The sequence below is a fragment of the Manis javanica genome, chromosome 6 (genome assembly GCF_040802235.1).
Source record: "Manis javanica isolate MJ-LG chromosome 6, MJ_LKY, whole genome shotgun sequence".
Lineage (NCBI taxonomy): Eukaryota > Metazoa > Chordata > Mammalia > Pholidota > Manidae > Manis > Manis javanica.
Window position 1 is genome coordinate 47,913,860 of NC_133161.1, and position 23,839 is coordinate 47,937,698.

At 52.7% G+C, this 23,839-nt stretch overlaps 4 protein-coding genes and 1 long non-coding RNA gene across 9 annotated transcripts in view; 4 read left to right on the forward strand and 1 right to left on the reverse strand.

The window, feature by feature from the left end:
- Positions 1-3,126: 3,126 nt before the first annotated feature.
- HOXA7 (homeobox A7) lies at positions 3,127-6,625 on the forward strand. Its single transcript, XM_037027296.2, has 2 exons — positions 3,127-4,142; positions 5,104-6,625. The coding sequence occupies exons 1-2, from the start codon at positions 3,764-3,766 to the stop codon at positions 5,421-5,423; spliced, it is 699 nt and encodes a 232-aa protein (XP_036883191.1). The 5' UTR covers positions 3,127-3,763; the 3' UTR covers positions 5,424-6,625.
- A 1,317-nt stretch (positions 6,626-7,942) lies between these two features.
- LOC118974134 (uncharacterized) lies at positions 7,943-9,086 on the reverse strand. Of its 2 annotated transcripts, XR_005063738.2 has the most exons (4): positions 8,891-9,086; positions 8,629-8,730; positions 8,299-8,491; positions 7,943-8,079 (listed from the first exon to the last, which is right to left on the reverse strand). It is a non-coding gene; the product is annotated as an uncharacterized lncRNA (long non-coding RNA). The 2 variants fall into 2 exon arrangements; XR_005063737.2 differs by having other exon boundaries at positions 8,629-9,086.
- HOXA3 (homeobox A3) overlaps positions 7,948-23,839 on the forward strand; it is a 44,471-nt gene continuing 28,579 nt past the window's right edge. For 3 of the 4 annotated variants that reach the window (XM_073238676.1, XM_073238675.1, XM_017646484.3), the window contains exons 1-2: positions 7,948-8,085; positions 20,066-20,167. The gene's annotated coding sequence lies outside the window, so the exon portion shown is untranslated. Of the gene's footprint in view, positions 8,086-9,251; positions 10,037-20,065; positions 20,168-23,839 lie in introns of those variants that run through there. The other variant, XM_073238677.1, reaches the window with a different exon arrangement.
- Positions 10,043-19,220, forward strand: HOXA6 (homeobox A6). The gene is made up of 3 exons (XM_073238679.1): positions 10,043-13,002; positions 14,371-17,226; positions 18,193-19,220. The coding sequence occupies exons 1-2, from the start codon at positions 12,561-12,563 to the stop codon at positions 14,628-14,630; spliced, it is 702 nt and encodes a 233-aa protein (XP_073094780.1). The 5' UTR covers positions 10,043-12,560; the 3' UTR covers positions 14,631-17,226; positions 18,193-19,220.
- On the forward strand, positions 16,665-19,220 carry HOXA5 (homeobox A5). Its single transcript, XM_017646490.3, has 2 exons — positions 16,665-17,226; positions 18,193-19,220. Exons 1-2 carry the CDS (start codon positions 16,665-16,667, stop codon positions 18,441-18,443), a joined length of 813 nt encoding a protein of 270 aa, XP_017501979.1. The 3' UTR covers positions 18,444-19,220.

Sequence of the window (23,839 nt, forward strand, 5' to 3'; positions counted from 1 at the left end):
TTTATAAATATATTTCAAATAATTACAGCATCCTACTTCCAGAAGAGGAGCTCACGTCGTGAAAGCAGCACTTGCTTTCTCTCAGCCGCCGAATTTCCTCAGCAGTGGAGGTGCTGGGGCTATCCTGGTCCCCTGCTCAATAGGAGGGGGAGCCTGATTCAGGCCCAGCCTATCCCCGACCCTGGGCCGGGAGCCCGTTCCGGCGCCTTCCAGGAGCATGGGCGTGAGAATCTGTCCCGGGTGTAGAATAGTTTCAGAGGCAGAACGCAAAAGCAAACAGAGAACCCTGCCAGGCACTCCGGAGCCCTGTGAACACGCTACGCGGTGCGTTTATTTGGGTTGTAATAGTCTCCGCCAAGCTCACAAAATGTTTACAACCTGCATCTCCAGGCTGTGCACGCTGTAAAACTAGGGACTGCATTTGGCTGACATCTCTCCCGGGTGTTCCTCTCTCTTTCTTTTTTTTCTCTATTTATACACACACGTTAGTAGTACAGACACACACCTTCATTATATTTACGTATGTAATATTAGCTATTTCACAGCATCTGTTTCTAAGTTTTCATAGCTTCCCTGAGGGCCTCCCATGGCTGTGTTTTCAAGCCACATATAAAAAATACTCGATTTGTGTAACTACAAATAAATGGTAAAGGAGCAGATTCGTGGCAACCGCTTCTCTTCACCGATCACGGAAGCTCCAGGTAGGTGCAGGCCGTTTGGGATCTCAGAGGCCTCAGGGACTGCCAGGCGCGGCCTCTCTTGCCCTTGGCCGGCCGGAGACTGGGAGGCGGTTCTCCCTGCTAGCGTGTCTGGGAACCGCTTTCCTGTAAGCCTCGCAGACAAGATACCGCGGTAGCCCCAGCTCCTTTGCACTCATGGGGCATGGATTTGTCCCCGCGGCACGACCGGGGACTAGTCACTGCTTGGAGAACCGATGCGCACACCGCGCGCGGGTGGGAACCTTCAGAGAGGCAAACCGCCCGGATTCCCGGCAGGCTACATTCGCTGCCCCAGAGCTAGGTTCATATTCTTACCCGGATTTAAATATTGAAGAGAATTTGGTAAAAAGAAGCAGGGGAAACACATTCCGCTTAGTAGGTAGGAGTTCAGCTTCAAGAGAGATGTGGAAAAGCGTCTTTATTTAAAGAGAGCTCTGCTGGTTAGAAATCCGCCTACACGTGCCTGCTCCAGGCCAAGTGTCAGTGTGTATTTCTGTGAATATATTATCATATGAACTAGTGCAATTGTGTCTTTTCAACCAAGTTAAGTAGGAAGCCAGTGGCTCAAAAACACGCGATTGAAGAGGCCTTATTGAAAGCCTGACTTGGTCTGGCCTTTTCGTTTTAAAACCCTGTCATAGAAAGCAGGAGGGGAGGGAGCCCAGAAACGAAAGGGAGGTTTCAGCACCCGCAGGACTCATCCCAGTTGACTGACTTGGGCCCAGAAAGGCCGAGGCCTTGCCGGCAGTATCTGGATCCTCCTTGGCACGGGCGGAGGGGCAGCACATCTTGCCCAGATCACTTGGATCTGTGCTGCAAAGCCAGGGCAGGAATGAGCCTGTGGTGCAGGCTAACAGCCCTCTTGAGGAAACTGGGTTTCTTCCCGCGATCCCCGAAATCATTTCCCAGGGTCTGTTGGGTGGCCTCAGTCGGGGCAGTTCTACTTTAAACCCCCTCGCTGTCGGCAGCTCAAGCCGCTGGAGTCTAGACAGACGGCGGCAGCGGCCCCGGGGTCTTTCTCTGCATCTTGCTCTGTGTCACCCGAGGAACAATTTATTGGTCTAAAGCTAATTCCGCCTCTTTGATCCCCTGGCCTTCTTCTTGTTTGCTTCGTCTTCCTTTAACTTTCTTAGATTTTTATTTCCTACCAGAAAGAGATGCTATTTGGAACATTTTTTTCTCTTCCTTTTTTCTCCTTACCCCCTCCATTCCCCAACCACGACACGCTATAATCCTAATCTTCCATAAAGGGCATATCCGGATGTTGCCCTCCCCATGGCTCTTGTACCCCCAAAGGAAACCACCAGTCGCCCACCTGCCCCACCAGCCCCCCTCTCTCCCCCTTCCACATTCACGCCCCTGAGTAGTCCACCAGGCGGGAGCTGGGGCTCCGTTGTATCCGGGTCTGAGCCTCCCGCCGCCCTTTGTGCTCCTGGGACCCCCTGAGAAGGTGCGGTAAACAGAGGGGGACTGCACCCTCTGAAAGTGATGGAAAGCGCTTTGTACACAAGGAATCAAACTCTATAATTCAGAGGAGAATTTCCGGAGCAATTCCATTGTGAGGTCGGGTTTATGGTGTGCAATCGAGCTGAGCAGTAAAAGGCATACTGACCTGGTGGCTGGGCTTCCAGCGCGGCCTCGGCAGTTCATGAGTTGTTTAGGGGAAGGGCTCACCCCACTACCTTCCACGGAGCGGTGGCAGCAGGGGCTACGGCTGGACCAACCCCTCTCAGGTCTTGGTGGCTTGGGAAGGTAAGCTCCATGAGACTGGGGGCCTGGGTGGAAAGGAGTGAGGCTACTGTGTTCCAACTCTCTGTGAGCCTGGTTCTTGGAAAGGTGAAGCAGCCAGATCTGAGTGGCCTTTTGGGAGGGGGTCCCTTTATTTGTTTTGGGGTCTACAAAAGAAATAGAGATAGATAGTGGGCTGCAGCCCCCAGGTGCCTGAACTCCCCTCTCTCATCTCCAAACTGTCTAGAGCATGTGTTGCCTGCAGGCATCCAGGCCCAGGAAGAGCCGGTAAAGGCTACCAGAAACCTCACCAGTACTAGGGGTACCTGGAAAGGTGTGGCACCCAAAGTTCCTCCAAGCTGGGGGAAAAACACTTAGTTCCCTTTGAGCCAGGGGACCAAGGGTTGCAGGATGGACAAAAGAGTGTCCAGTTATTTCTTAGGCTGCCAGAGGCCACCAGCCAGGTGCCCAGGAGGGACGCACAGAGCCCGCCCGGCCAGCGGTGTCCAGGAGAAGGGAGGGGAACCCCATGTTAATAAATCTGTTGGCAAATGAGGCTCATTAATAGATAAATATTTCACTGCTTCCTTTAGATCGTATAAACAGTACGCCACTGATTAAGGAAAGGAAGCTGGGAGACGTTGACTTTATTCGAACCACATGGTTCCAGTTTGGCCGTTCTCAGTGCAGCTGGAAGCGACGCTGCGTCTGCCCCATCTGGATGGGAGTCTAAGTGGTCCTATTACCCAGAGGATTTCAGCGGGGGCATACTCGGGCAAAGTCGATTTGCTCAGAGCCGAGCCTTGCCCACAGGGCCACCCTGGGGCAGACGGGTGCGAGGGGTGCAGAGACCTTCCGTGGGCTGAGTCAGTGGGCAGATGAGGGACAGGGAGGACCCGCAGGCTTGGTCAGGGGTTCTATAATTGGAAAGAGGAGGCGGTGCCCGCCCGGCTCCGCGCGGCCACTGCAGGCCAGGTGTCCAGGTTGGCAGCGAGCCGAGTGCTCCTGCAGAGTCTCAGGGTCCTTTCCCCGCAGGACGCGCCCGGCCGGCCTGGCGTGGGCAGATTCGTTGGCCACATATTTGAGCCTCTTCCCCTTCCATTCTAGGCTGCCGCGGGCCCCGCGGAGCGAGACCACCTGTGAGGGCTGCTGAGATTGGCGGAGACAGTCATGTGGGCGGTCACGTGCTGCGGCAAGCTCCGTCCAAAAGAAAATGGGGTTTGGTGTAAATCTGGGGGTGTAATGTTATCATATATCACGCTACCTCGTAAAACCGACACTGAAAGCTGCCGGACAACAAATCACAGGTCAAAATTATGAGTTCTTCGTATTATGTGAACGCGCTTTTTAGCAAATATACGGCGGGGGCTTCTCTGTTCCAAAATGCCGAGCCGACTTCTTGCTCCTTTGCTCCCAACTCGCAGAGAAGCGGCTACGGGGCGGGCGCCGGCGCCTTCGCTTCGACCGTACCGGGCTTGTACAATGTCAACAGCCCCCTCTATCAGAGCCCCTTTGCATCCGGCTACGGCCTGGGAGCCGACGCCTACGGCAACCTGCCCTGCTCCTCCTACGACCAAAACATCCCCGGACTCTGCAGTGACCTCGCCAAAGGCGCCTGCGAGAAGGCGGACGAAGGCGCGCTGCACGGCCCGGCCGAGGCTAATTTCCGCATCTATCCCTGGATGCGGTCTTCAGGTAGGCGCAGTCGCTAGGCGGGCCGGGGATGGCGGACGCGGAGCGGGGAGCGCGGGGCTGGGAAGCGCAGAGCGCGGAGAGAGGTGGCTGCGAGCCGGCGGCCCCGTGACTCCTGGAGGCACTGCCTTTCTGGTTTTAATTAGAGCCGAGGCGCCATAGCGTGGAGAGCCTATAGCATTGTATGTAAATGAGGCTCATAAAACTTTTTATGGTCCAATTAATGGGTTCGATCCTCGTAAATTTATTTAACTCCATTTGCCTTAGAATTTTAGCTTTAAGTTTATTCGCTATTCCGTCTCCCTCCCTCCCTTTCTTCTCTCACCCTCCCTTCTGCTTTTCCTTTCAGCCTGGCTTTTCTTTCTCAAAAGCTGAGAGAGCCAAACCCTTCTTCAGGGCCCCCTCACACCCCCTGTGACAGGGGCCATTTAAAAGCGGGAATTGGGGGAGCGGGACAGAGGGTGAGTGTCCTCAGAAGGTCCAGGATGGGGGCGCAGACTCCATCTCGGGGTCCCTCTTCTGGGTAGGGAAGGCGCCCTTGGAGTGCGGGCCGCCGAGGGTCGCCCGCTTGCCTAGCAAGGCGGGGAAGCGGCCGGCTCATCTCTGAACGGCAAAAGCGCAGCGTCTCCCACTTGCCCACGCTCTGTATTTACAATTTCCCTTTGTCAGGGGGAAACAGGACATTGTGGAAGCCTAGCCGGCTGGAAAGAGCGGTTGTAAAGTTGGGATTCTGCGCCCTGACTCCTCGCAGGGCAGCCTGCGCGGCTGGCAGCGCGGGTTGGGGTCTTCCGCAGACTCTCCCGCTCCTCCCCCAGCGCAGTTCGGAGCGCCGGGCCGAGGGAACGCGCCGGGTAGGGGCGGGGAGGAGCGTGCGGGCTCTGGGATGGCGGCTAATGCTCTGTCCTGTTTGTGCCCTGTCGGCTCGTCTGTCCTTGTGTCCATGTGTCCGTGTATCTGCTCCCAGGGCCTGACAGGAAGCGGGGCCGCCAGACCTACACGCGATACCAGACGCTGGAGCTGGAGAAGGAGTTCCACTTCAACCGCTACCTGACGCGGCGCCGCCGCATCGAGATCGCCCACGCGCTCTGCCTCACCGAGCGCCAGATCAAGATCTGGTTCCAGAACCGCCGCATGAAGTGGAAGAAAGAGCATAAGGACGAGGGACCGGCAGCCGCAGCAGCCCCCGAGGGTGCCGCGCCCGCCGCCACAACCTCTGCCTCCGCTGACAAGGCCGAAGACGAGGACGACGACGAAGACGAGGACGATGAGGAGGAGGAGGAATGAGGGGCTGAGCTGGGGCCATGGCTGCACCAGACAGTGGGAAACGCGTCTTTAGAGACCCATTGGTTTTATTTACAAAAGTGGAAAAAAGTAAAAAGAAAATGTAAAACAAAGCAAAACAAAACACCCCTCCCGTCCCTAACCTGCGCCCCACTTATACCCCATTACCCAGTCCAGGTCCCAACATTTTCTGGACTGTGCAGTCGCCTAGAATGTGTCTCTTTGGGGATCCCTCTGCCTCCAAGGAACCGCAACAGACACCCCCCCAAACCCAGGCCGGCCAGCTCTGTGCTGGTGCGGCTAAAATACTACCTAGCACAGGCCTCAGCTAGAGGCACCCCAAAACTACCTATGGGCCCAGCCCCAAAGGGCCTCCACTCCCAGGAAGCCCAGAAGTGTCCCAACACTGGCCGACACTCGGCACCTCCCCCATACCGGCAAGGACCTGACTCTCAGTACTACCTACTGTCCCAAACTACCTATTTTGTGCTTGCTGGCTCGCCTCCTACCTAACCAGCCCCTCCCTTGTCAGGCCCTTGCTGCTTCTGGATGGCAGCCTTTGGGATCCCTAAGGCTGCGCTTAGAAGGCACTGGGGTCCGGGGACAGGGTATTGGCCTCTATTTAAATTGAAAAATAATATATTTATTCCAAAGCATTTTAAGTGCTGCAATCTAGAATCCCTCCTTTTCTGGCCTGGGCACCCCAAGTTCAGGCCCATCATCTTCTGGAGGGGAGCATTCCCAAGCTAGCTGTAGACCTCTGAGTTAGCTAATGTTTAATAGGACTGCAGAGATGCTCGCAGCTTCCCTGCCTCCTCCCCTGACCCTTGTGTCCTCCTGTCCAGCCTTGTTGAATATGTATACCCTTACTTTTCCTACAATAGCAAATGCTGTATATTTGAACAAGATTTTTTTGTCATTTATATAGTCTTGGAGCTCATTTGTAAGGCAATGTCTTGACTTGGGAAGGATGTATTAACGGGGTGACTTTGCAGCATGGTGTGTTGTCTTGAGCTAACTGTAGTGGGTGGGGAGAGCCTATGCCCTCCCTCCTCAATGCCCTTCATCTCCTGTGTTGTCCTACATCCCTTCATCCCTCTTGGCTCTAGCCTGGGGTTCCAGGAACAGGAAGGTACGCTTTCTGTCTTGCCCAGCTAACCATGTTCTATGTAACAGAAAAATAAAGATGCTTGGTGACAAAGAAACGTGGACTGCTTTATGTAGGGGGTTAGGAAAGAGATGGTGAGCATGGCTGGAGAGCAAACCATGGCTGTGTCTATGTTCCCAAAGGGGCTTTGCGGAAGCAAAAGTGGAAGGATGAATAGGGGAATATGGTCCACGTGTTTGGTGTCCGTGTATTAGTGTATATGCATTTCAAGTTCCTTTTTGTGTGGATTTTTTATGTGTGGATTTGTATATAGGTATGTGCATACCTCATTTTGTATGTGTAGTTCTCTGTATGTCTGCATAGATTATTTCATGAGTCCATAATTGTATTTGTGTCCATAATTGAGTGCGTGTGTTTTTCTGCGTGTACATAATCGCATGTGCTTGTGTCCATAAATGTGTGTTTCTGTGTCCATAATTGTATATGTGCATTTCTCTGTGTGGAGATTTGTGCCTGGTTTTTGTGTGTGTCCACATCTTCCAGATCCCTTGAAAACAATCTTCGATGGATGCATTATATTCTCTCAACATCCCCCCAAAACTCCATAAATTCCTGGGCAATCCCAAATCAACCTTTCTTCTAAGGCTGTGGGGTGGGCTTGGAAAGGGGTATCACCCTGCGATTTATCCTGAATTCTCCAGGAGCCCTGAACCCGGCTCCAGGCTAAGAGGGAGGGTCAAGGCCTCTGTCACAGTACCCCACCTCACATTCAGGCGAAGCAAGGGTTCCCAGGGACCCCGCGCTGCAACTGGGAAAGGGCAGGGGCCATGGACCCGGTCAGTGAATCTTCAGCGGAGGGCGTCTGGGTACGGAGAAGAATGAGGGGCTAGGAAAGGGGCGAGGGTCGGTGTCGACAGCACAGAACATTCTGAATTCTGTAGGCTAGGCGAAACCCTTAACTCCAGTCTCCTGCCTGGGCTGGATCCGATTCTTACTGCTCTTTTAATGAACGGCGGCCCAACTGGGTCTGTGAAACCTGCGGCCCTAGTCGGGGCAGCCTCCGTGGAAAGATGGCGCCGGTGTAAGAGCTGCCTCCTCTTAGTGATGGGGAAAGGGTCATAAATCCGTTGTTGTTTATGAAAATTTACAACTTTGCAATACAACTTTATGAGTTGTTCGGCCCTTCCATTGGCCGCTGTCGGTCATGTGGATGGCAACCGTGAACATGAACTTTTTTATAATTTCCCTTGCGAGAATAGAGCCGCATTCTTTTGCTCCGCTCCGTCCTGCCTGCTTCAGAGCTCTGCCTTCCAGCCCGGCTCGGCTGCGCTTTGTCCAGCAATGGCGAGCGAGAAGAGGCCCAGGTCCGGCCCGGCCCGGCCGCTCCCGCTGGAGGTGGGGCGCGCCCAGTTCCTGGCGCCGCGGCGGCCGCTTTGCAACTCGCAACCTGGCTAATTTCCTGCGTCCTCTGGCTCCAGGAAGGACAATTCGTCTCCCCGGGCTGCCCAAGCGACAGCTGTCAAGGGGGCAGGAGCTTCTGGGAGCCGCTATCTGAAGGTGAGACATGTAGGGAGACAGGAGCAAAGGTGGTGAGATGGCAGCCGGCAGCGGCGGTGGGAGAGGGCACCCAGGGCGGCTTTGAAGAGGGGCATACTAACTCTCAGCCACCCACCCGCTCACATTCGCGCTCACCTCTCTCTCTCTCTCTCTCTCTCACACACACACACACACGAGTCCTTCCCTCCCTCCTCTCCCTGGCTCACGGCTCACCACGGCAGTAAATGCCTGCCCGCCTGTGGCACAGCGCCCTTGCAGCAACTCAAGAGGTCTTCTCTGTCCCCATGCCCAGCACCCAAAAAAGAAAGTGGCCCTGCACCCCGCGCTCCTTGTTAGCCTCTTGGGTTTGGATTTCCTTTTTCTTTTTCATTCCTGGCCCAAATGGTTCGAATGAATTCCCCAACAACTGCAATGGGAAAGTGGGAAGAGGTGAGGGAAGACTGCATTAACCGACAGGCGTTTTCTTAGCATTAACATAGCACCTTCTGTGCTGTGGGAATTGGATCTGGAGAGAAAGTACAATGAGGCGGGAAAAAAACTCACTAATTCAGCCAGATTCCTTTGCTGATTGCCTGCTTCCCTTCACGCGGTTTTCCGATAGGCGGTGTCTGCAGCAAGCGGAGGAGTAGGTGCGTGGGTGGAAGTCTGTGTTGGAAGAGAAGATGGGGTTAATTGCTGGTTGGTGCTTGGCGGGAAATTTCGGTGCAAAGGAGGCAATAGTGTTTTGAGAATGACAAGGGCCCGCAACTAAGGCTGAAGGCAGGACGCAAACCGAGTCTGGGCAATAGCGGGACCCCGCACCCACCTCGGCACTGCGGGCTGGCACCGCACGCCCCGCTTCCCACAAGCGCGGGATGTGGAGCCGTCTGGGAGAAGACGCTCAGGATGCTGCGGGTGTGGGCTTTACATCTGGTGGCACAGTGAGGTGGTAGCTTGGCCTGGGTGCTCCCCAGGCAGACCTGTCTCGGGAGCTTCCTGGGACAGAGACCAGAAACGATTTTGAGGTGCTAGAGTTTTTTGGGTTTTCTGGTTTTTTGGTTTTGGTGGTTGTTTTCCCATTTTAAGGTAATACATTTGGTATACATTAGATAATTAAGACGGGCTGTGGATCTTGGGGGCGTCCGCCAGCGCAGGGCTGTGTTCAGGGGGGATAAAGCTGTATATTTGCATTGCAGGGCCGCGGGCAGCTTGATTGCGGCTGCCGCGGGAAGATTATTTATTGTGACCGCGCTTGGCGCTCGCTGCTGCCACGCTGTGGCAGTCGCCGGGACCGACGCCAGCCGCAGCCCCGCGTCGTGCAGTCTGGCGCGACTGCTGTGCGGGCCCCTCAGAGATTCTCAAGCAGGCTTAGGAGAGGGGGGCGAGAGAGGACCTGACAGGCGGCCTCCCAGAACCTGACTACCCGGGAACCTCCCCCGACTTGGCCACCCCAGACAGGAGTTGAACGCCCGACTAGACTCGGGCCCTCCTTCCCTCCCACCTTCCTCCCTTTCCCCCAGCCCCCGCCCCCCAGCACCGTGGAGACTGGTTGCACAGGCTGTCTGGCACGTCATGGCTGCTTCTGTCCAAACTGCGCGTCCCAAGGCGCCCCCAGGGGCGCACTCTGGTTCTGGGAACGCGCCCGCCTTGGGATTTTGAAATCGGAGAGACCACTCGTAGCCCTGCGGCCTGCAGGCCTGGCTGGCCCTGAGGAGGATTGGCTATGGCAAGGAAGGCGGGCTTTGGCTCCAGGAGAGGGCCTGTGACAGGCAGAGGCTGCACCTGTGTGCTGTGGGCTCTGGCTTGGGCTAGGGATCCGGGCGCACGGGGTAGCCTTCAAAGCCCCCCACACACACCGGCAGGCCGCCCTCCAGGCTGGCGGAGGTCGAGGAGCTCAGTGGGCAGCCCAGGGAAAGGGCCCACTGTGGGGCCCTGCTCGCCATCCCATCCCCCCTTGAAGAGCAGCTAAAAGGTAAGTGGACTTTCTGTGTGGTTTTCACCGAGAAGACAGAGTCCTGGTAGCCATTCTCACCGTCTCAGGAGACGCTCCCTCCAGCGTCTGGGCTTCTATTCTTGCCTGAGGGAGTCGCTCTTTCTATCTGTGATATATGTAAAATGGTGGTTGGAGAAATAAATTGGGCAGCTGCCAACATGATATGTACTAGCCTTGGCTAACACATAGAGATTTCAATTTAATATATTTTTTTCCTTCTTAGTGCGTGCCTATAGAAGCTAGATTTGTAATGCTTTTTGACTCTTAGCTGAGAAACCATTATTTTCTTGTTGGCTGAGACAATTATTAGCTTGAGAATCCAGGTCAAACCATAACAAATTATAACCATAGTAGTAAACAGCCACCAGGTCCCAACGCTGTGTGGGACCTGGAGAAATGAAGCAGAAATAAATGTAAACATTTATCAACATCTCCAAATGGTTATTTTCATATTACATAATAGTAAATTGCTTGAAATCACTGTCATTTGATGGTCTTGTTTAAGAAACTACAGGTCAACCAAGATTTTCTTGTAACATAGCTTTTAAAAAATAATTCCCTTTTTAATTTTTGACCCTTGGATTTTCATTTTCACCTATCGAATCTGTTCCCTGAAGAAATTCGAGAGCAGCGTTAAATTCTATTCTCCCCTGCCAGGCGCTTTTTTATATATGCAGAGGAGAAACTTTCCTGGCTTGGAATCTCTGGGGCACAGGCAAAGGCTTGTAGGCGAAGACTAACCCGGTAGGCAGCAGCTGCTTTCAAGGGGGCACAGTAGGCTCTGTTGAGGCAAACCTTAGCTCAGCTCTTTCACAATATTTTCCCTTTGGGGCAAGTGGGGGCAGGAATAAAATTGAAAAGCAAGGGAGAAATTAAGGAAGCCGTTGCCAGATTCCTAGGGGCGTATTGCCATTCCCCCAAGTCCTGAATCCCACCAGCCTGCATTTGCCAGTTTTACAGATGTTATGAACACCCTCCAGAAATTCAACCAAATCATATAAAGTCTTTCTTCAATCTCCACAGAATTGAGGATTTTAGAGCTAAATCAAGAGGTTTTACAAACCCAACGAATGCAGTCGGAAAATGCCACTAGAAAGGTATAACATTTTACAAAATGAGACTGCTCCCTATGCTGTAAAAGTCAACTGTCTCCAAGGCACACCTCAAGAGATATCCACAAGGCAGGAGAGAAAAGTCCAGAACCGGGTTTTCATGTCCTGCCTGGGTAAGGCCAGGCCAGGGACCACGGCAAAAGCAATTCAGGTGGTTTCTGTAGCCAATAAGAAATATTCCCGGTTCTGGGGCAAGTGCTGCGGCAGGCCCTGAAACAGTCCCAGGAAAGGCAGGAAAGAGGGCACACCCAGGACAGTGAGGACAATCAGGAGCCCCAGAAACCAAGCACATCAATTATCCCACAGCCTTGCCTCACCCGCCCACCCCCCAGGCAACCAGCTGCCCTCTATGTTCGGCTGGGCCAGGGACCCTGGGTCGTCTGTGCCTCTGGAATGAGGACAGAGGTTCCATAACTGGATTTGTCTCAGCTCTGAACAGTCGGGGTGGCGGGAGGGCAAGAAGGAAGCAGTTTCCATTGCTGAATTTGGAGCTCAGTCTCAAGGCCAGTCCTATACAGGTTCCTTTCTTGTTGAAACCAGTGCTTTCCGGCTTCTCTTTTCCTGGGTTCAGAGGCGAGATGGGGCTCACAGCTTGTGTGGTGCTTTGAGGCCAGCAAAGGAGACGTGTTGTACGTGGGCGGTGGGGGCTTGCGGGGGAAGAGACCGTTCCCTGGTCAAGAAGGTGAGCCTTCTGCTCCCAGCAGCGAGGCCCAGGCCCTTGGTGGGAGCTGGGAAGTAAAGGAGGGGATGCACCGCTTCCTAAAGCACAGGAGTGAGGTGCTGGGCGTGAAGGCCTGGTTTCCCAGACCCCTTCTGCAGCTCCAGAACCCGCACCTACGGGAAGGGGAGCGCAGGGGGAGGGGCAAACTCAACACCCTGCTGGGAGGGCAGGCAGGCGGGGAGAAAAGCCATCCTTATCACGCCCCTCCGGGCGCGGGGCTGTCAGGTTTCCTGTTTGGAAAGAAAACCCAGCAACATCCAACACGGCAAAAAGGGGAGGAGGAAATAGCGGGCCTGGCGGGGCCTGCGGCAGCCGGATGCTGGTGCCCCTACTCCGGCCTGATCTGTACTCCCCTGCCCGGGCCGTGCCCGCCGCTGGCGTTCGGGAAAAGCTGGGCCGGCTGGCTGTGTGCGCCCATTAATCTGCCGGGAGGGCGGTGGGCGGGCGGGCTGGGGGCTGTTTGTAACTTTGCTGCCTCGGTCGCCGCGGTCCCCGGGGAGCGGGCTCCGGAGCTCTCTCCCATTGGCCGTCGCTGTGTCAGCTGGTGCGATTTGCTGCTGTCGCTTTTGGCGTTCGGCCATCCAGAAACAAACCAGTTCGATGACTACTAATAGTTATAGCCAGATGTACTAATACACAACAAATCACAGTCCTGCAGAGGGGCGCGCAAATGAGTTCCTATTTTGTGAATCCCACTTTCCCCGGGAGCCTGCCCAGCGGCCAGGACTCCTTCTTGGGCCAGCTGCCCCTCTACCCGGCTGGCTATGACGCGCTGAGGCCCTTCCCAGCCTCGTACGGGGCGTCCAGCCTTCCGGACAAGACGTACACCTCACCTTGTTTCTACCAACAGTCCAACTCGGTCCTCGCCTGTAACCGGGCGTCCTACGAGTACGGGGCCTCGTGTTTCTATTCTGATAAGGACCTCAGTGGCACCTCGCCCTCGGGCAGTGGCAAGCAGAGGGGCCCCGGGGACTACCTGCACTTTTCTCCCGAGCAGCAGTACAAACCCGACAGCAGCAGCGTGCCAGGCAAAGCGCTCCATGACGAAGGCACCGACCGGAAGTACACGAGCCCTGTTTACCCCTGGATGCAGCGGATGAACTCCTGCGCGGGTAAGGCATTTCCCTGCAGCCCACCCCCCAAGAGAGTGGAGGGAAAGGGGGAAGAAGGCAGGGATAGAAGGAAGGAAGGAGGAGAAAGAAAGTAGAAAAGTAAAAGGAAAGAAAGGAAGAAAATGAACAAAGTTTCTTTAGCTTTTAAATATGAATTAAAAAAAGAAAAAAGCACCCAATCCATTCCCAATGGGGCAATCAAGCTGTGGCAAAGTCAAGTCAGGGCACTAGTGTCCATGTAAAGTGACACCTTAGGGGAGTGGAGGGTGTCACAGACACACTATGTGAGATTCATGACAAGGGCAACCTGGAGAGAGAGGGAGACTGGATAGGAGGGAGCACCTGCCCACACAGCTCCCTGGGAGCACCCTGCTCAGATTGCCAAGCAGAGTTGTTCTTCTGCATCATCACTGATAACTGACTTTCACCTCCCAACCCCCTCTCCTGTCTACCCTTCGAAATCCCATATAGATAGAGGCTCTCATTTGGCCTCTTCCAGTGTCTCCCCAAAGCCTGAAGGCCACATTCACAGTCTCAGGATTTTTCTCTCTCCTCCCACCCCTCCTCCCTCTTCCACTCAACTGCTCACTCACAGCCAACTTCTACCTCCTTCTGAGGCCCTGCCCTAGTCTCACACACCCAGCTGGGGAAAGCCCCCCATCCATGAGCCCCCTTGGCACCAGAATAGATAGTGCATCACAGCTCTGTATTTTCAGAAATCCCAGATGTCCCTAACTCCATCTCTTTGCCCCTGCTTTCCAAAAACTCCATGGGGAATCCTTAGAGAAGGACACAGCCTAATGCAGATTTTTTAATTTAGTGTTTTGCTTTAAAATCCAATTTTTTTCGAGGGAACTCTGCTTTCTCAGAAGGGCCATACAATTTGGGTGCATTTGCAAAGATTTGAGAGGGCTGACCATTTAAATTTCCCCAAAAGCTTGTTGAGTCCTGACATGGCTGGCCACAGTAACATCTTCACAGAGATCCGTGTGTGAATCTGGAGTGTCTACCCTATCCACAAGGTTCCACACCCATCACTCCTAGGCACACTCACTATACTCCCCCCAAAAAAACCCTACTTTGGTACCCGGAATTAAGATTGGTCATTCTATTCTTTTGCTTTTAATGGTTTTCTTAACAGAGCAGATTTTTCAAAGCAGTAACTCTCACCCCAAGTCATTTTAGGTAGAAAATATCTCGGTTGGTATGAAATATCTCCCATCCATCCCGCTTTCGGCCCCGTAGTGGGAGAGGCTGGAGCGGAGGTGGGTGGTTTCAAACCCAGATGCCCAGGGCATGGGGCGCAGGGATGACTGGCTCAGCTGCCCAGATACTGCTTTACCGGCGCCCGGCCATTTCTGCCCGCAGGTGCTGTGTACGGGAGTCACGGGCGCCGAGGCCGCCAGACCTACACGCGATACCAGACGCTGGAGCTGGAGAAGGAGTTCCACTTCAACCGCTACCTGACGCGGCGCCGCCGCATCGAGATCGCTAACGCGCTCTGCCTCACCGAGCGCCAGATCAAGATCTGGTTCCAGAACCGCCGCATGAAGTGGAAAAAGGAAAATAAACTCATCAATTCCACACAGCCCAGCGGGGAGGACGCTGAGGCAAAGGCGGGCGAGTAGACTCCTGGGCAGGGACAAGGCCAGCAACAGCAACCTCCCTCGGCTTTGCCCCCTTGCCTTCTCCTGTTCCCCAACTTTTCTCCCTGCCTGCTCCTATTGTTTGCTGGTGGGGGGGGCTTCCGCAGCTTCAGGGGAACCCGGAGCTTTGAAACGCCTGAGTATTTCTTACGAAATAATAATAACCCACACACAGCCAACCCTAGCGGTGGAGCAGGGCGCACTGCACACATAGCCCGGCTCTCCAAGGCTGCCCAAGCCTGCTCGGGATCCCAGGGCGCGCCCCGAATTCGTCCCTGGCTCTTGTGCTAGCGTCTCTGTACGCCTCTGAGCTCGGGACGCAGGATTACTGGAGAGGAGAGAACACCAGGCCGAGCCCCTTTTGGTGCCTGGGAATTTCCGCCTCGGTCTTTTGCCACCAAGTCCCGGAGGATACCACCAAATCGACTGCGGCCACTGGAAAGAGGGGGCCTAAAGGCTGGGCCCCAGGAGTTCTGTGGCCTCCCAGCCCCCCCCCCCCCAGACAGGAAGAAGAGCGGGGAACAAAGGGTGCCCTGAGAGAGCCTGGGCTCTCGGCCCCGCGCCCAACCGTCCATGGAAGAGGAGCAGCCTCAGCCGTGTTGAGCCAACCTGGGCGCGGGTGGAACTTTACAGCCCCGGGAGCGACTGGGCTCCCAAAGGCTCCGTGCTCTGGATTCCGGCTGCCTGCCTCCGATAGCGTCGGCGCTGCCAACAACCACAGCAGCTTTCAGGACCTAAGGAGGGAGCCCAGGGCCATGGAAACAGCAAGAGTTCTGGTTTCCAAACGTGCCAGAGGTGCCTGCGACGCGCGGCCTCCAGCTTGGATATCCCTCCGTGATTTTCGGCTGTTTGAGAATTTATTTCGTCTTTTAGAACGCAGGAAAATAACTACGGAGACACTAGGCACTGCCACGAAATGCTTCCACTAGCATCCTCATTTTACTCCTGGATATCTAAGCAAGACCATAATAATTCAGTCCATGGGTCCCCAGCCCCCAAGCAGCTTCTGTGGCTGCGGGGAGCCTGGGTTCACTCGCCGGCTTCACCGGGAACCCTCTGACTTGGGGCCTGGCTGGCTGGAGGAAAGGGACTCGTTGGTGAAAATTCTCCAGAATGGATACTTAAAGCAAAACAAATAGCAAAGTAATGACACGAAAGCCGTACTTAAAGAAAGAAAAATCAACTCCAGTTATAAAAGTGTATGGAATTTGACCTCGCCTCAGAGAAACACTACACAAAAGCTATCTTTAATAGACGCCTGTCATTTAAGAGCGGCAGGGACACTGTCCCGCATGCGCTCGCAAAAAACAGAGTCATAATTGTAGCTGCTGCTGCGGGCAGGATTTATTTCTCCAATTGACTAAATGGCCTCCCCTCTTCCCCGAAGGTGATATCTGTATTTTAAAATTTCAGAGCTGCCGGTACGACAGGCAGAACCGACCCCAACCTCGACACAAAAATAAGGGGCTGCACAGCGGGAAAATGAAGTTGTTGTAAATAAAATCCAAGTCACCATCTCCCCCCCAGTCCTCTGCATCCTCGCCGGGCGCGCGATCGGCAGCTGACGGCCTCACAATTGGTACATCCTAATGGAACTGCGAGGGAAATGCAATAATTTTGCCATAATGGGCTGTAACCTCAATTCGACCCCGGCCCTTGAAGCCCCGGGTCGGAAGCGGAGCGATGCGCCCTGCCTCCAGCGGGTGGCGCTCGAGTCCGACTGAAAGGCAGTAGCGGGTGGCGGGCACGCGCCTGGGGCGCGCGCGCCACCCCTCTTGCCTCCACCCAACTCCCCCATTAGTGCACGAGTTTACCTCTAGAGGTCATCAGGCAGGATTTACGACTGGACAACAAAAGCACGTGATTCGAAGTCGTACCCCATATTTGGGTGCCTACGTAGGAGGGAACCAAGTACATGTCCCAGTCATTTCCATAATTCATCATAAATTGTGCAAGGGTGCTATAGACGCACAAACGACCGCGAGCCACAAATCAAGCACACATATCAAAAAACAAATGAGCTCTTATTTTGTAAACTCATTTTGCGGTCGCTATCCAAATGGCCCGGACTACCAGTTGCATAATTATGGAGATCATAGTTCCGTGAGCGAGCAATTCAGGGACTCGGCGAGCATGCACTCCGGCAGGTACGGCTACGGCTACAATGGCATGGATCTCAGCGTCGGCCGCTCGGGCTCTGGCCACTTTGGCTCCGGGGAGCGCGCCCGCAGCTACGGGGCCGGCGCCAACGCGGCGCCCGCCGAGCCCAGGTACAGCCAACCGGCCACGTCCACGCACTCGCCTCCGCCCGATCCGCTGCCCTGTTCCGCAGTGGCCCCCTCGCCTGGCAGCGACAGCCACCACGGCGGGAAAAACTCCCTGGGCAACTCCAGCGGCGCCTCGGCTAACGCCGGCAGCACCCACATCAGCAGCAGAGAGGGGGTTGGCACGGCGTCCGGACCCGAGGAGGACGCCCCCGCCAGCAGCGAGCAGGCGAGCGCGCAGAGCGAGCCGAGCCCGGCGCCGCCTGCCCAACCCCAGATCTACCCCTGGATGCGCAAGCTGCACATAAGTCATGGTAAAGCCAGCCTTTTTCTAGATCCACGCGGCCGCGGGGGTGCGGCTCTCGGTCCCCCTGCTTTCTTTTATCGCCCTGTCTCCCCATCTCGCCCTTGGTCTCTCCTCTCCCGCGGTTCTCCTCCGGCCTTCCTTCTTTCCTTCTCTGGAGCACCCAGAGCTTTCAGATGATGGTGTTGGGGGATGGGGGATGGCAAAAGGGCCGCTGGCCAGGCAAGTTTACACGTTGAAAGTGGGGAAAGGAAAAAGCCCATATCGAACCCCGGCGCCTCGGAACGCTCTCCCCTGTCAGGCCAGCCGAGCAGGGCGCAGAGAGGTAGAGGATGGAAGTAGGGGCAGTGAATCGGGCTTGTCAGGGTGGATAATTTATGAGAAAGGCTACGCTGGGGAAACAGCGTTACTAATTCGAGTCCCCGAAAAGGGGCTTGGTAGGGGAATAATCGAGGCGAGAGCCGGCGGGATTTTGAAATCTGGGGGCAGGAGGGAGAGCAGAAAAGGAGAGGGAAGAAAAAGAAAGCAGGAGCCCCCAGCGTGCGGGCTGAGCAGGAGGCGACTCTCAGGGCTGGAACTTTAAGGGAGGGTGACCTGGAAGCCAACTGGGCTCTCAGAAAAGGGCCTTACTTTGGTGGGTTTCTGAGCCGTGGGCAGCCTGAGAGGGCTGTACCCCTGCTTCGGGCGCCAGGGCTAGGGCCAGAGGGCAGGAGAGGGGTGAGGGAAAGACTGGCAATCCTCAGGGACGCGGCTCCAGCCTCAGATGGGCCGATTGTTCCCAGAGTCTAAATTGTATTGTTTTCTCTTTAGAAAGGAAGAGGGAAGGAAATTCGGGAGGGGTAGGCAGGCGAGGAGGGAGGACTTGTTGAGCTTTACCCCGCTGTCCCTTTCTCAGGACCCTGGCTCCTCCAGCTGGTGGACTTGGTAGCTAGGCGCTGAGGAGTTGATGGCTAAACGGCTGACTTTTCTGTTGCAGACAACATAGGCGGCCCGGAAGGCAAAAGGGCCCGAACGGCCTACACGCGTTACCAAACCCTGGAGCTGGAGAAGGAGTTCCACTTCAACCGCTACCTGACCCGCCGAAGAAGAATTGAAATAGCACATGCTCTTTGCCTCTCCGAGAGACAAATTAAAATCTGGTTCCAAAACCGGAGAATGAAGTGGAAAAAAGATAATAAGCTGAAAAGCATGAGCATGGCGGCGGCGGGAGGGGCCTTCCGTCCCTGAGTATTTGAGCGTTTAAAGTACTGAGCAGTATTAGCGGATCCCGCCGTAATGTCAGTACTAAGGTGACTTTCTGAAACTCCCTTGTGTTCCTTCTGTGAAGAAGCTCTGTTCTTGTTGCCCTAATTCATCTTTTAATCATAAGCCTGTTTATTGCCATTTATAGCGCCTGTATAAGTAGATCTACTTTCTGTTCATCTCTTTGTCTTGAATGGCTTTGTCTTGAAAAAAAAATAGATGTTTTAACTTATTTATATGAAGCAAGCTGTGTTACTTGAAGTAACTATAACAAAAAAGAGAAGAGAAAAAAACACACAAAAGTCCCCCTTCGACCTCGTTTAGTGCCAATGTTGTGTGTTGCACTCCAGTTGTTTAACTGTGCATGTGAGTGGAAGTGTTCCTGTCTCAATAGCTCCAAGCTGTTAAACATATTTTTATTCAAACTACCTATATTCCTTGTGTAATTAATGCTGTTGTAGAGATGACTTGATGAGACACAACTTAACTTGTTTGACGTGTAGTGACTAGTGACTCTGTGACGAAAACTGTGACTCTGAGCGGTGTGTCCCTGCGTGCCTTTGTAGGACCCTTTGCACGAACTCTGGAAGTGGCTCTTATAAGCGCAGCTTCAGTGATGTATGTTTTTGTGAACAAAGTTACAAATATTGTCCAAGTCTGGCTGTTTAAGCAAACTGTGATCAGCTTTTTTTTTTTTTTGTATTTGTTTTTAAGGAAAAAATACTGACTGGAAACAAAAAATAAACTTTCTATTGTAAGTTCTCCTGGTCTGGTTTGTGCCAAATAGTGAGCGGCTCTTTCTGCTCTTCTGTCTGTCCAAGCTGGAAGGCAGTGAATCTGAGGCTACCTGAGCAGCCTGCCTGTGCAGGGAGATCTCAGACCTCATGATCCGCAGCCTCCCCTAACTCTGACCCATCAGAGTTCAGGGCAGAAGGTGGAAAACTGTAGGTGATTTCAAAGCCTTAGTCTAACATGCCCATCTCTGAGGAAACCAAGTTAATTTGCTGGGTACAAAAAAGAGGAAGAGAGAGAAAGGAGAAAAAGCCCAGGGCTTTGTTAGTAGGGTTCCACATAGGTGCTGCCTCTTTTTCTAAGGCCATCTGAGGCCTCCACTGGCTGAAGAGGATGCTGTGCCAACTTACGGCCCCCAAACCCTCTGCCCTAACTCACCCAGTCATCCCTTCCCACTCCTCACCCTGAACCCAGTTGGCTTCTTTAACTACAATTGATTTGCTGCAAATGGAAGGTACTTACCCCATTCTAGCTTGATTGGGAAACTCTTCAGAGCAGCTAAAGCGCAACTAGAGATTTGCACATTTACCGACTGCTTACACTGATGCCGTCTTTCCTTTTAAAAGTTATAAAACAGTAAACTTTATAAGCCCCAGTTCCGGCTATATGACATTTGGGTGCCAAATGAATAGGGTTTTGTCTATGAATTAGATCGTAAAATCATCCATAGCACAGACAGATCGGCTCACTGGCTATAAAATGTCACGTGGGGCCATTAAAATAAGTTTTATGGTTTTGGGGAGTTGACATCCAACATTATATACCACATAACATATAATCTCACTGACGCTGGACTCCATTTGACTCTTTTGCAGGCTACGTGTGCCGCCTGGTCATTCAAATTGTCAATTTTAGGTCCAGAAGTGTCTAAACCACAAGTTCTCAAAACTCCGAAAAATGGCTCCCTCCAAGTTAAGGTAAGCTTGCCTTCTGAGTGCTTTCAAGTTTATCTGTACTCTGAAAACTTTCTTCCTCCATCTTTCTCTCACTCATTCTCTCTGTGGTTCAATGACTCTGAGGTTGTCTCTGAATTCAAAAGGGCAGAGCAAACTTTTTCTCTGTCCAAACGTGCAGCGCCAGGAGCCAGCTTTGCGGAGGCCCCACGGTGAAAAGCGCCTGTGGCCGCCGCATCCCAGGCCTAACTTTAATTGCTGCCCAGCCGCGGCTGCTAATGACTTCCGCTGCTCTCGCCAGCGTGTAGAAAGATGGTTTTGGTGTGCGAATGGGCCTGTGTGTGGAGACTTGGCAGGGTCGGCCCCCATTCCGGGGCGGGTGGGTCGGCTCGTGGGGGTACCGGAGCCTTAAGTGGGGGCTGGGAGACAGTGGGGCGCCTGCTGCGGGCGCCGAGGGCCGCGATGCGCTGGGATTGCTTGGGAGTCTGAAAGAAAGGCCCGTGTAGGGCCGAGGCAGATCTGGCGGGATTCCTTACGGGGCTGTGGCAATACGTCTGTGCAGGCTGAGGTCATTTGGCAGCACTGAATTGAGGCGGCTGCCTTTGGGGCCGGGTTCAGGCTGGCTCTTGAGAACCAGAGGGTGGCAGAGGCCGGCAAGACGCAGGCCAGGCCTGCAGGCTGAGTCCTTGGCTTGCAAGGCGAGGCCGAGGCCAGGACACTAGCGCCCACAGGATACTGGAGACCTCGCGTTTCCACCGCTGGGAGGACCCGCCATCCCCCACCCCCGCACCGAGGACCAGGCCCTGAACCTTGTTTGCCTGCATGTTTTTTTTATTTTGGTGGGACTGTTCTCACCCGCCTGTGAGTTTGAAGCAATAAACTTTATGGCCGGGTTTAACTTTAGTCTTTGAATCCCCAGGCTAAATGAAAGGAGTTAAAGTGCTTTCTTTTCTTCCGCCTTGCCTTTCTTCTCCTCTTCTTTCCTTTTCCTCTCCTCCTTTGTAGAATTAAAACCTCTATGCACAGGACCCTCAATAAGCAACTTAGGCATCCCCCTGGATAACCCTGAAGATCAGAGAAATTTACTTCCCCTCAACATACAGACAAACTCTCTCTTCCAAACTAAAGTTTGGAGGGAAATCGAGTAGTCTTCAGTGCCCAACTTAAAAGTCCCCAGAGCCATTAGGTTGTTTTTCCTGACACATCATAAAGGGTAGTTTGGGGAAGAAATTGGTCGTTTGTCAGTAGGAGATTTCCGCCTTTCTTTTGTTAGCTGCTCTTTCTGTTTGATCCCAGGAAATTTACATAATCTATGATTTCCAAAATAGTCCCCAGTATTGCACCAAACGGGTGAAGTAAGGTGAAATAAAAATTTTCCTGGATACAATTCCAGCTTGGCTCCAGCCACCCACTCTGGCCCCAAACCCCCATTATTCAGTAGCAAAGCAGTGACTGGGGATCCTGTGGCCTGTCCTGGGGTCTTTCTCTGGATGGGTACCCACAAGAAACCTAGCAGATGTCCCCTATCCTGTTTGAAGAATTAAGCCAAATGAAAGAAAAAAAAGGGGGATCTTCGGTCTCCAAATGTTGTTCTCCTTAGGATCTGGGTAGTTTCTGCAAGTACTAATTGGTAAAAATATGTATTGTACTAAGTACTTATATTAAAGAAAAAAATTTAAAGTATAGATTTGGAATTTCAACAAACTTTATTGTGCAGAGGCCACTTACACCTAAGTCCAACAGATGTTCCTATATCAGAGGTCCAAAAAGCAAAACCTGGGAAGTTTTTTTGAAAAATCAAAGCCCTCCCACAACTATCACTTCTCTGGAATAGTGGCAAGGTGAATTCCTGAAGTCATTTTTGTGTAACCTGTTAAAGTGAGCATTGCTACTTCAACCCTCAGGAAGGTGTGTCGGCATCTTACTGGGAAGTAGAATATAAACCTCTATTGGGGTTCTCTTTTGTTATTTTATATGTCTGAGAATTCTGGAGTCTTTGTTTTGCTGCTCTCCGTTTCAGGTTCTTCACTGGAAACTACTGGGTTAAGGTTTTAGTTGCTCATTTGGTAATCTTGCTTGAGTGATTTCTTGGTGACCAAAATTAGTAGCAGAAAGAAGAGTGATAGGGTTGCTTGCAGGTACATTTGTTAGCTGCTGGAGGAACGTGCCTGGAGGAAGTGTCCACACCACCTCCGTGGCCACACCCTACCCTGGGGTGTGGGAAGAGCAGAAGGGCTATTGGGCTGATCTTCAGCATTACACAATATAGACATTTTTCCCCAGGAACTAAAAAGAAAATTACAGATTGTAAATGTTGTCAGCTTGCTGACATCTGTCTGTTGCAATTTTCCTACAACTTTTGAGCTTAAAAGAGCAGGCCAACTCACATTGAGTTACATGACTTAAAACATACAGCATTCAGTCATAATAATGTGAATATTATTGGAGCAATATTTTTTCTTTCTTCTGCTTTCCTAGGAAGCATAGTGAAGAGAATGGCTTGTTATCTCCTCATTTGGCAGATATTTCTTCTCGTGCATTTTTTGGATTGTTTTTGCCAGAGAACTTACTTAGAAAAAAGAAATCTCTGTAATTGAGGGCTTTATGAAGACATTCAGCCTCAGCTGGTGGCAGAAGTGTCTGTCTGTGCTTCTCTTGTAAAAGGAGAAGGTGTCTGAAATGTGCAGGGCCTCGTTTGTTTCTACAAGCTGAAGAGACAATATTTCCTGAACTATGAATATAATAAGAAGCTTCTGGTCACACTTACTTAGGGTTTTGAAGGTTTCCGTGGTCTAATTTCACAACATTATGTTAAGATTCCTTTTCTCCTGCTCTTTTCCTCACTTCATTGTTGGTGGCTCTGGGAAAGCAAGACAGAATTTTCTATCAGAAACGGAGTCATTTTCATTTATTGAGATGTAAAGAGTATTTATAGCCAAACAATTAGTGAGGAGAGAGTAAATTACATCCTGAAAGATGAACTATTAAAAAGGAAAGCCTTGGAAGCCTCTCCCCTGCCTTAGCTCGGGAATCTCTGAGGTGTGCCGGCCCTGGAGAGTGCAGAATGCTGTGGGCTCCACCCTTTGGCTCCTAAGGCAGGATCTCTTTCTGTTCAATGACAAAACTATAAATGGGACTTCCAGACAGAGCTGAGGGGGGCAGCCTAGGCTCCCACCCACATAGGAGAGGGGAGCCACAGTTCTAGCCATTCTAAACACCAGAACTGGAAGATCTGCCTAGGTCTGTCTTGTTTGGTGTTTCTCACAAAGAAAGCTGTCCCTCTCCTAGTAGGTCCTCTCCCCCGCAATCCAGTCTTTTCCATAATAATATTTGTTATGAAGGTTATTGGGTAATTATTGCAATTTTGTGAAGCAGTCCTTGCTGGAGGTGAAGTCTGTCATCGCCTAACAAATGACGCCCGCGCAGTTCACTGCCGGGTTAAGTAAATGCAGAGAAGATAAATCTGCACACCCTAGGAATCGCCAGCAGAGCACGCTTTAGTACAAGTTCACAGTCAACTCGCCTGCCTGGGCCAGCTCTTCCAACAATTAGGGCTGCATCTTTATTTTTAAATAAAGAAAAAACGTCTCCAACTCCCATTCCCTGCTTTTTCCCCATCTTATTTTTTTCTTTCACATTTTGTGAGTGTCCCCTGTTCTAGCGCAAATTTTCCTCATAAATATAATGAGTGATTTT

What these genes read in the sequence shown, in the direction of transcription:
- HOXA7 (XM_037027296.2), top strand. Translation starts at nt 3,764, where the DNA reads ATGAGTTCTTCGTATTATGTGAACGCGCTTTTTAGCAAATATACGGCG. An exon ending in TCCCTGGATGCGGTCTTCAG is followed by an intron (nt 4,143 to 5,103) that starts GTAGGCGCAGTC and finishes ATCTGCTCCCAG; the next exon opens with GGCCTGACAGGAAGCGGGGC.
- HOXA6 (XM_073238679.1), top strand. Translation starts at nt 12,561, where the DNA reads ATGAGTTCCTATTTTGTGAATCCCACTTTCCCCGGGAGCCTGCCCAGC. An exon ending in GCGGATGAACTCCTGCGCGG is followed by an intron (nt 13,003 to 14,370) that starts GTAAGGCATTTC and finishes TTCTGCCCGCAG; the next exon opens with GTGCTGTGTACGGGAGTCAC.
- HOXA5 (XM_017646490.3), top strand. Translation starts at nt 16,665, where the DNA reads ATGAGCTCTTATTTTGTAAACTCATTTTGCGGTCGCTATCCAAATGGC. An exon ending in CAAGCTGCACATAAGTCATG is followed by an intron (nt 17,227 to 18,192) that starts GTAAAGCCAGCC and finishes TTTCTGTTGCAG; the next exon opens with ACAACATAGGCGGCCCGGAA.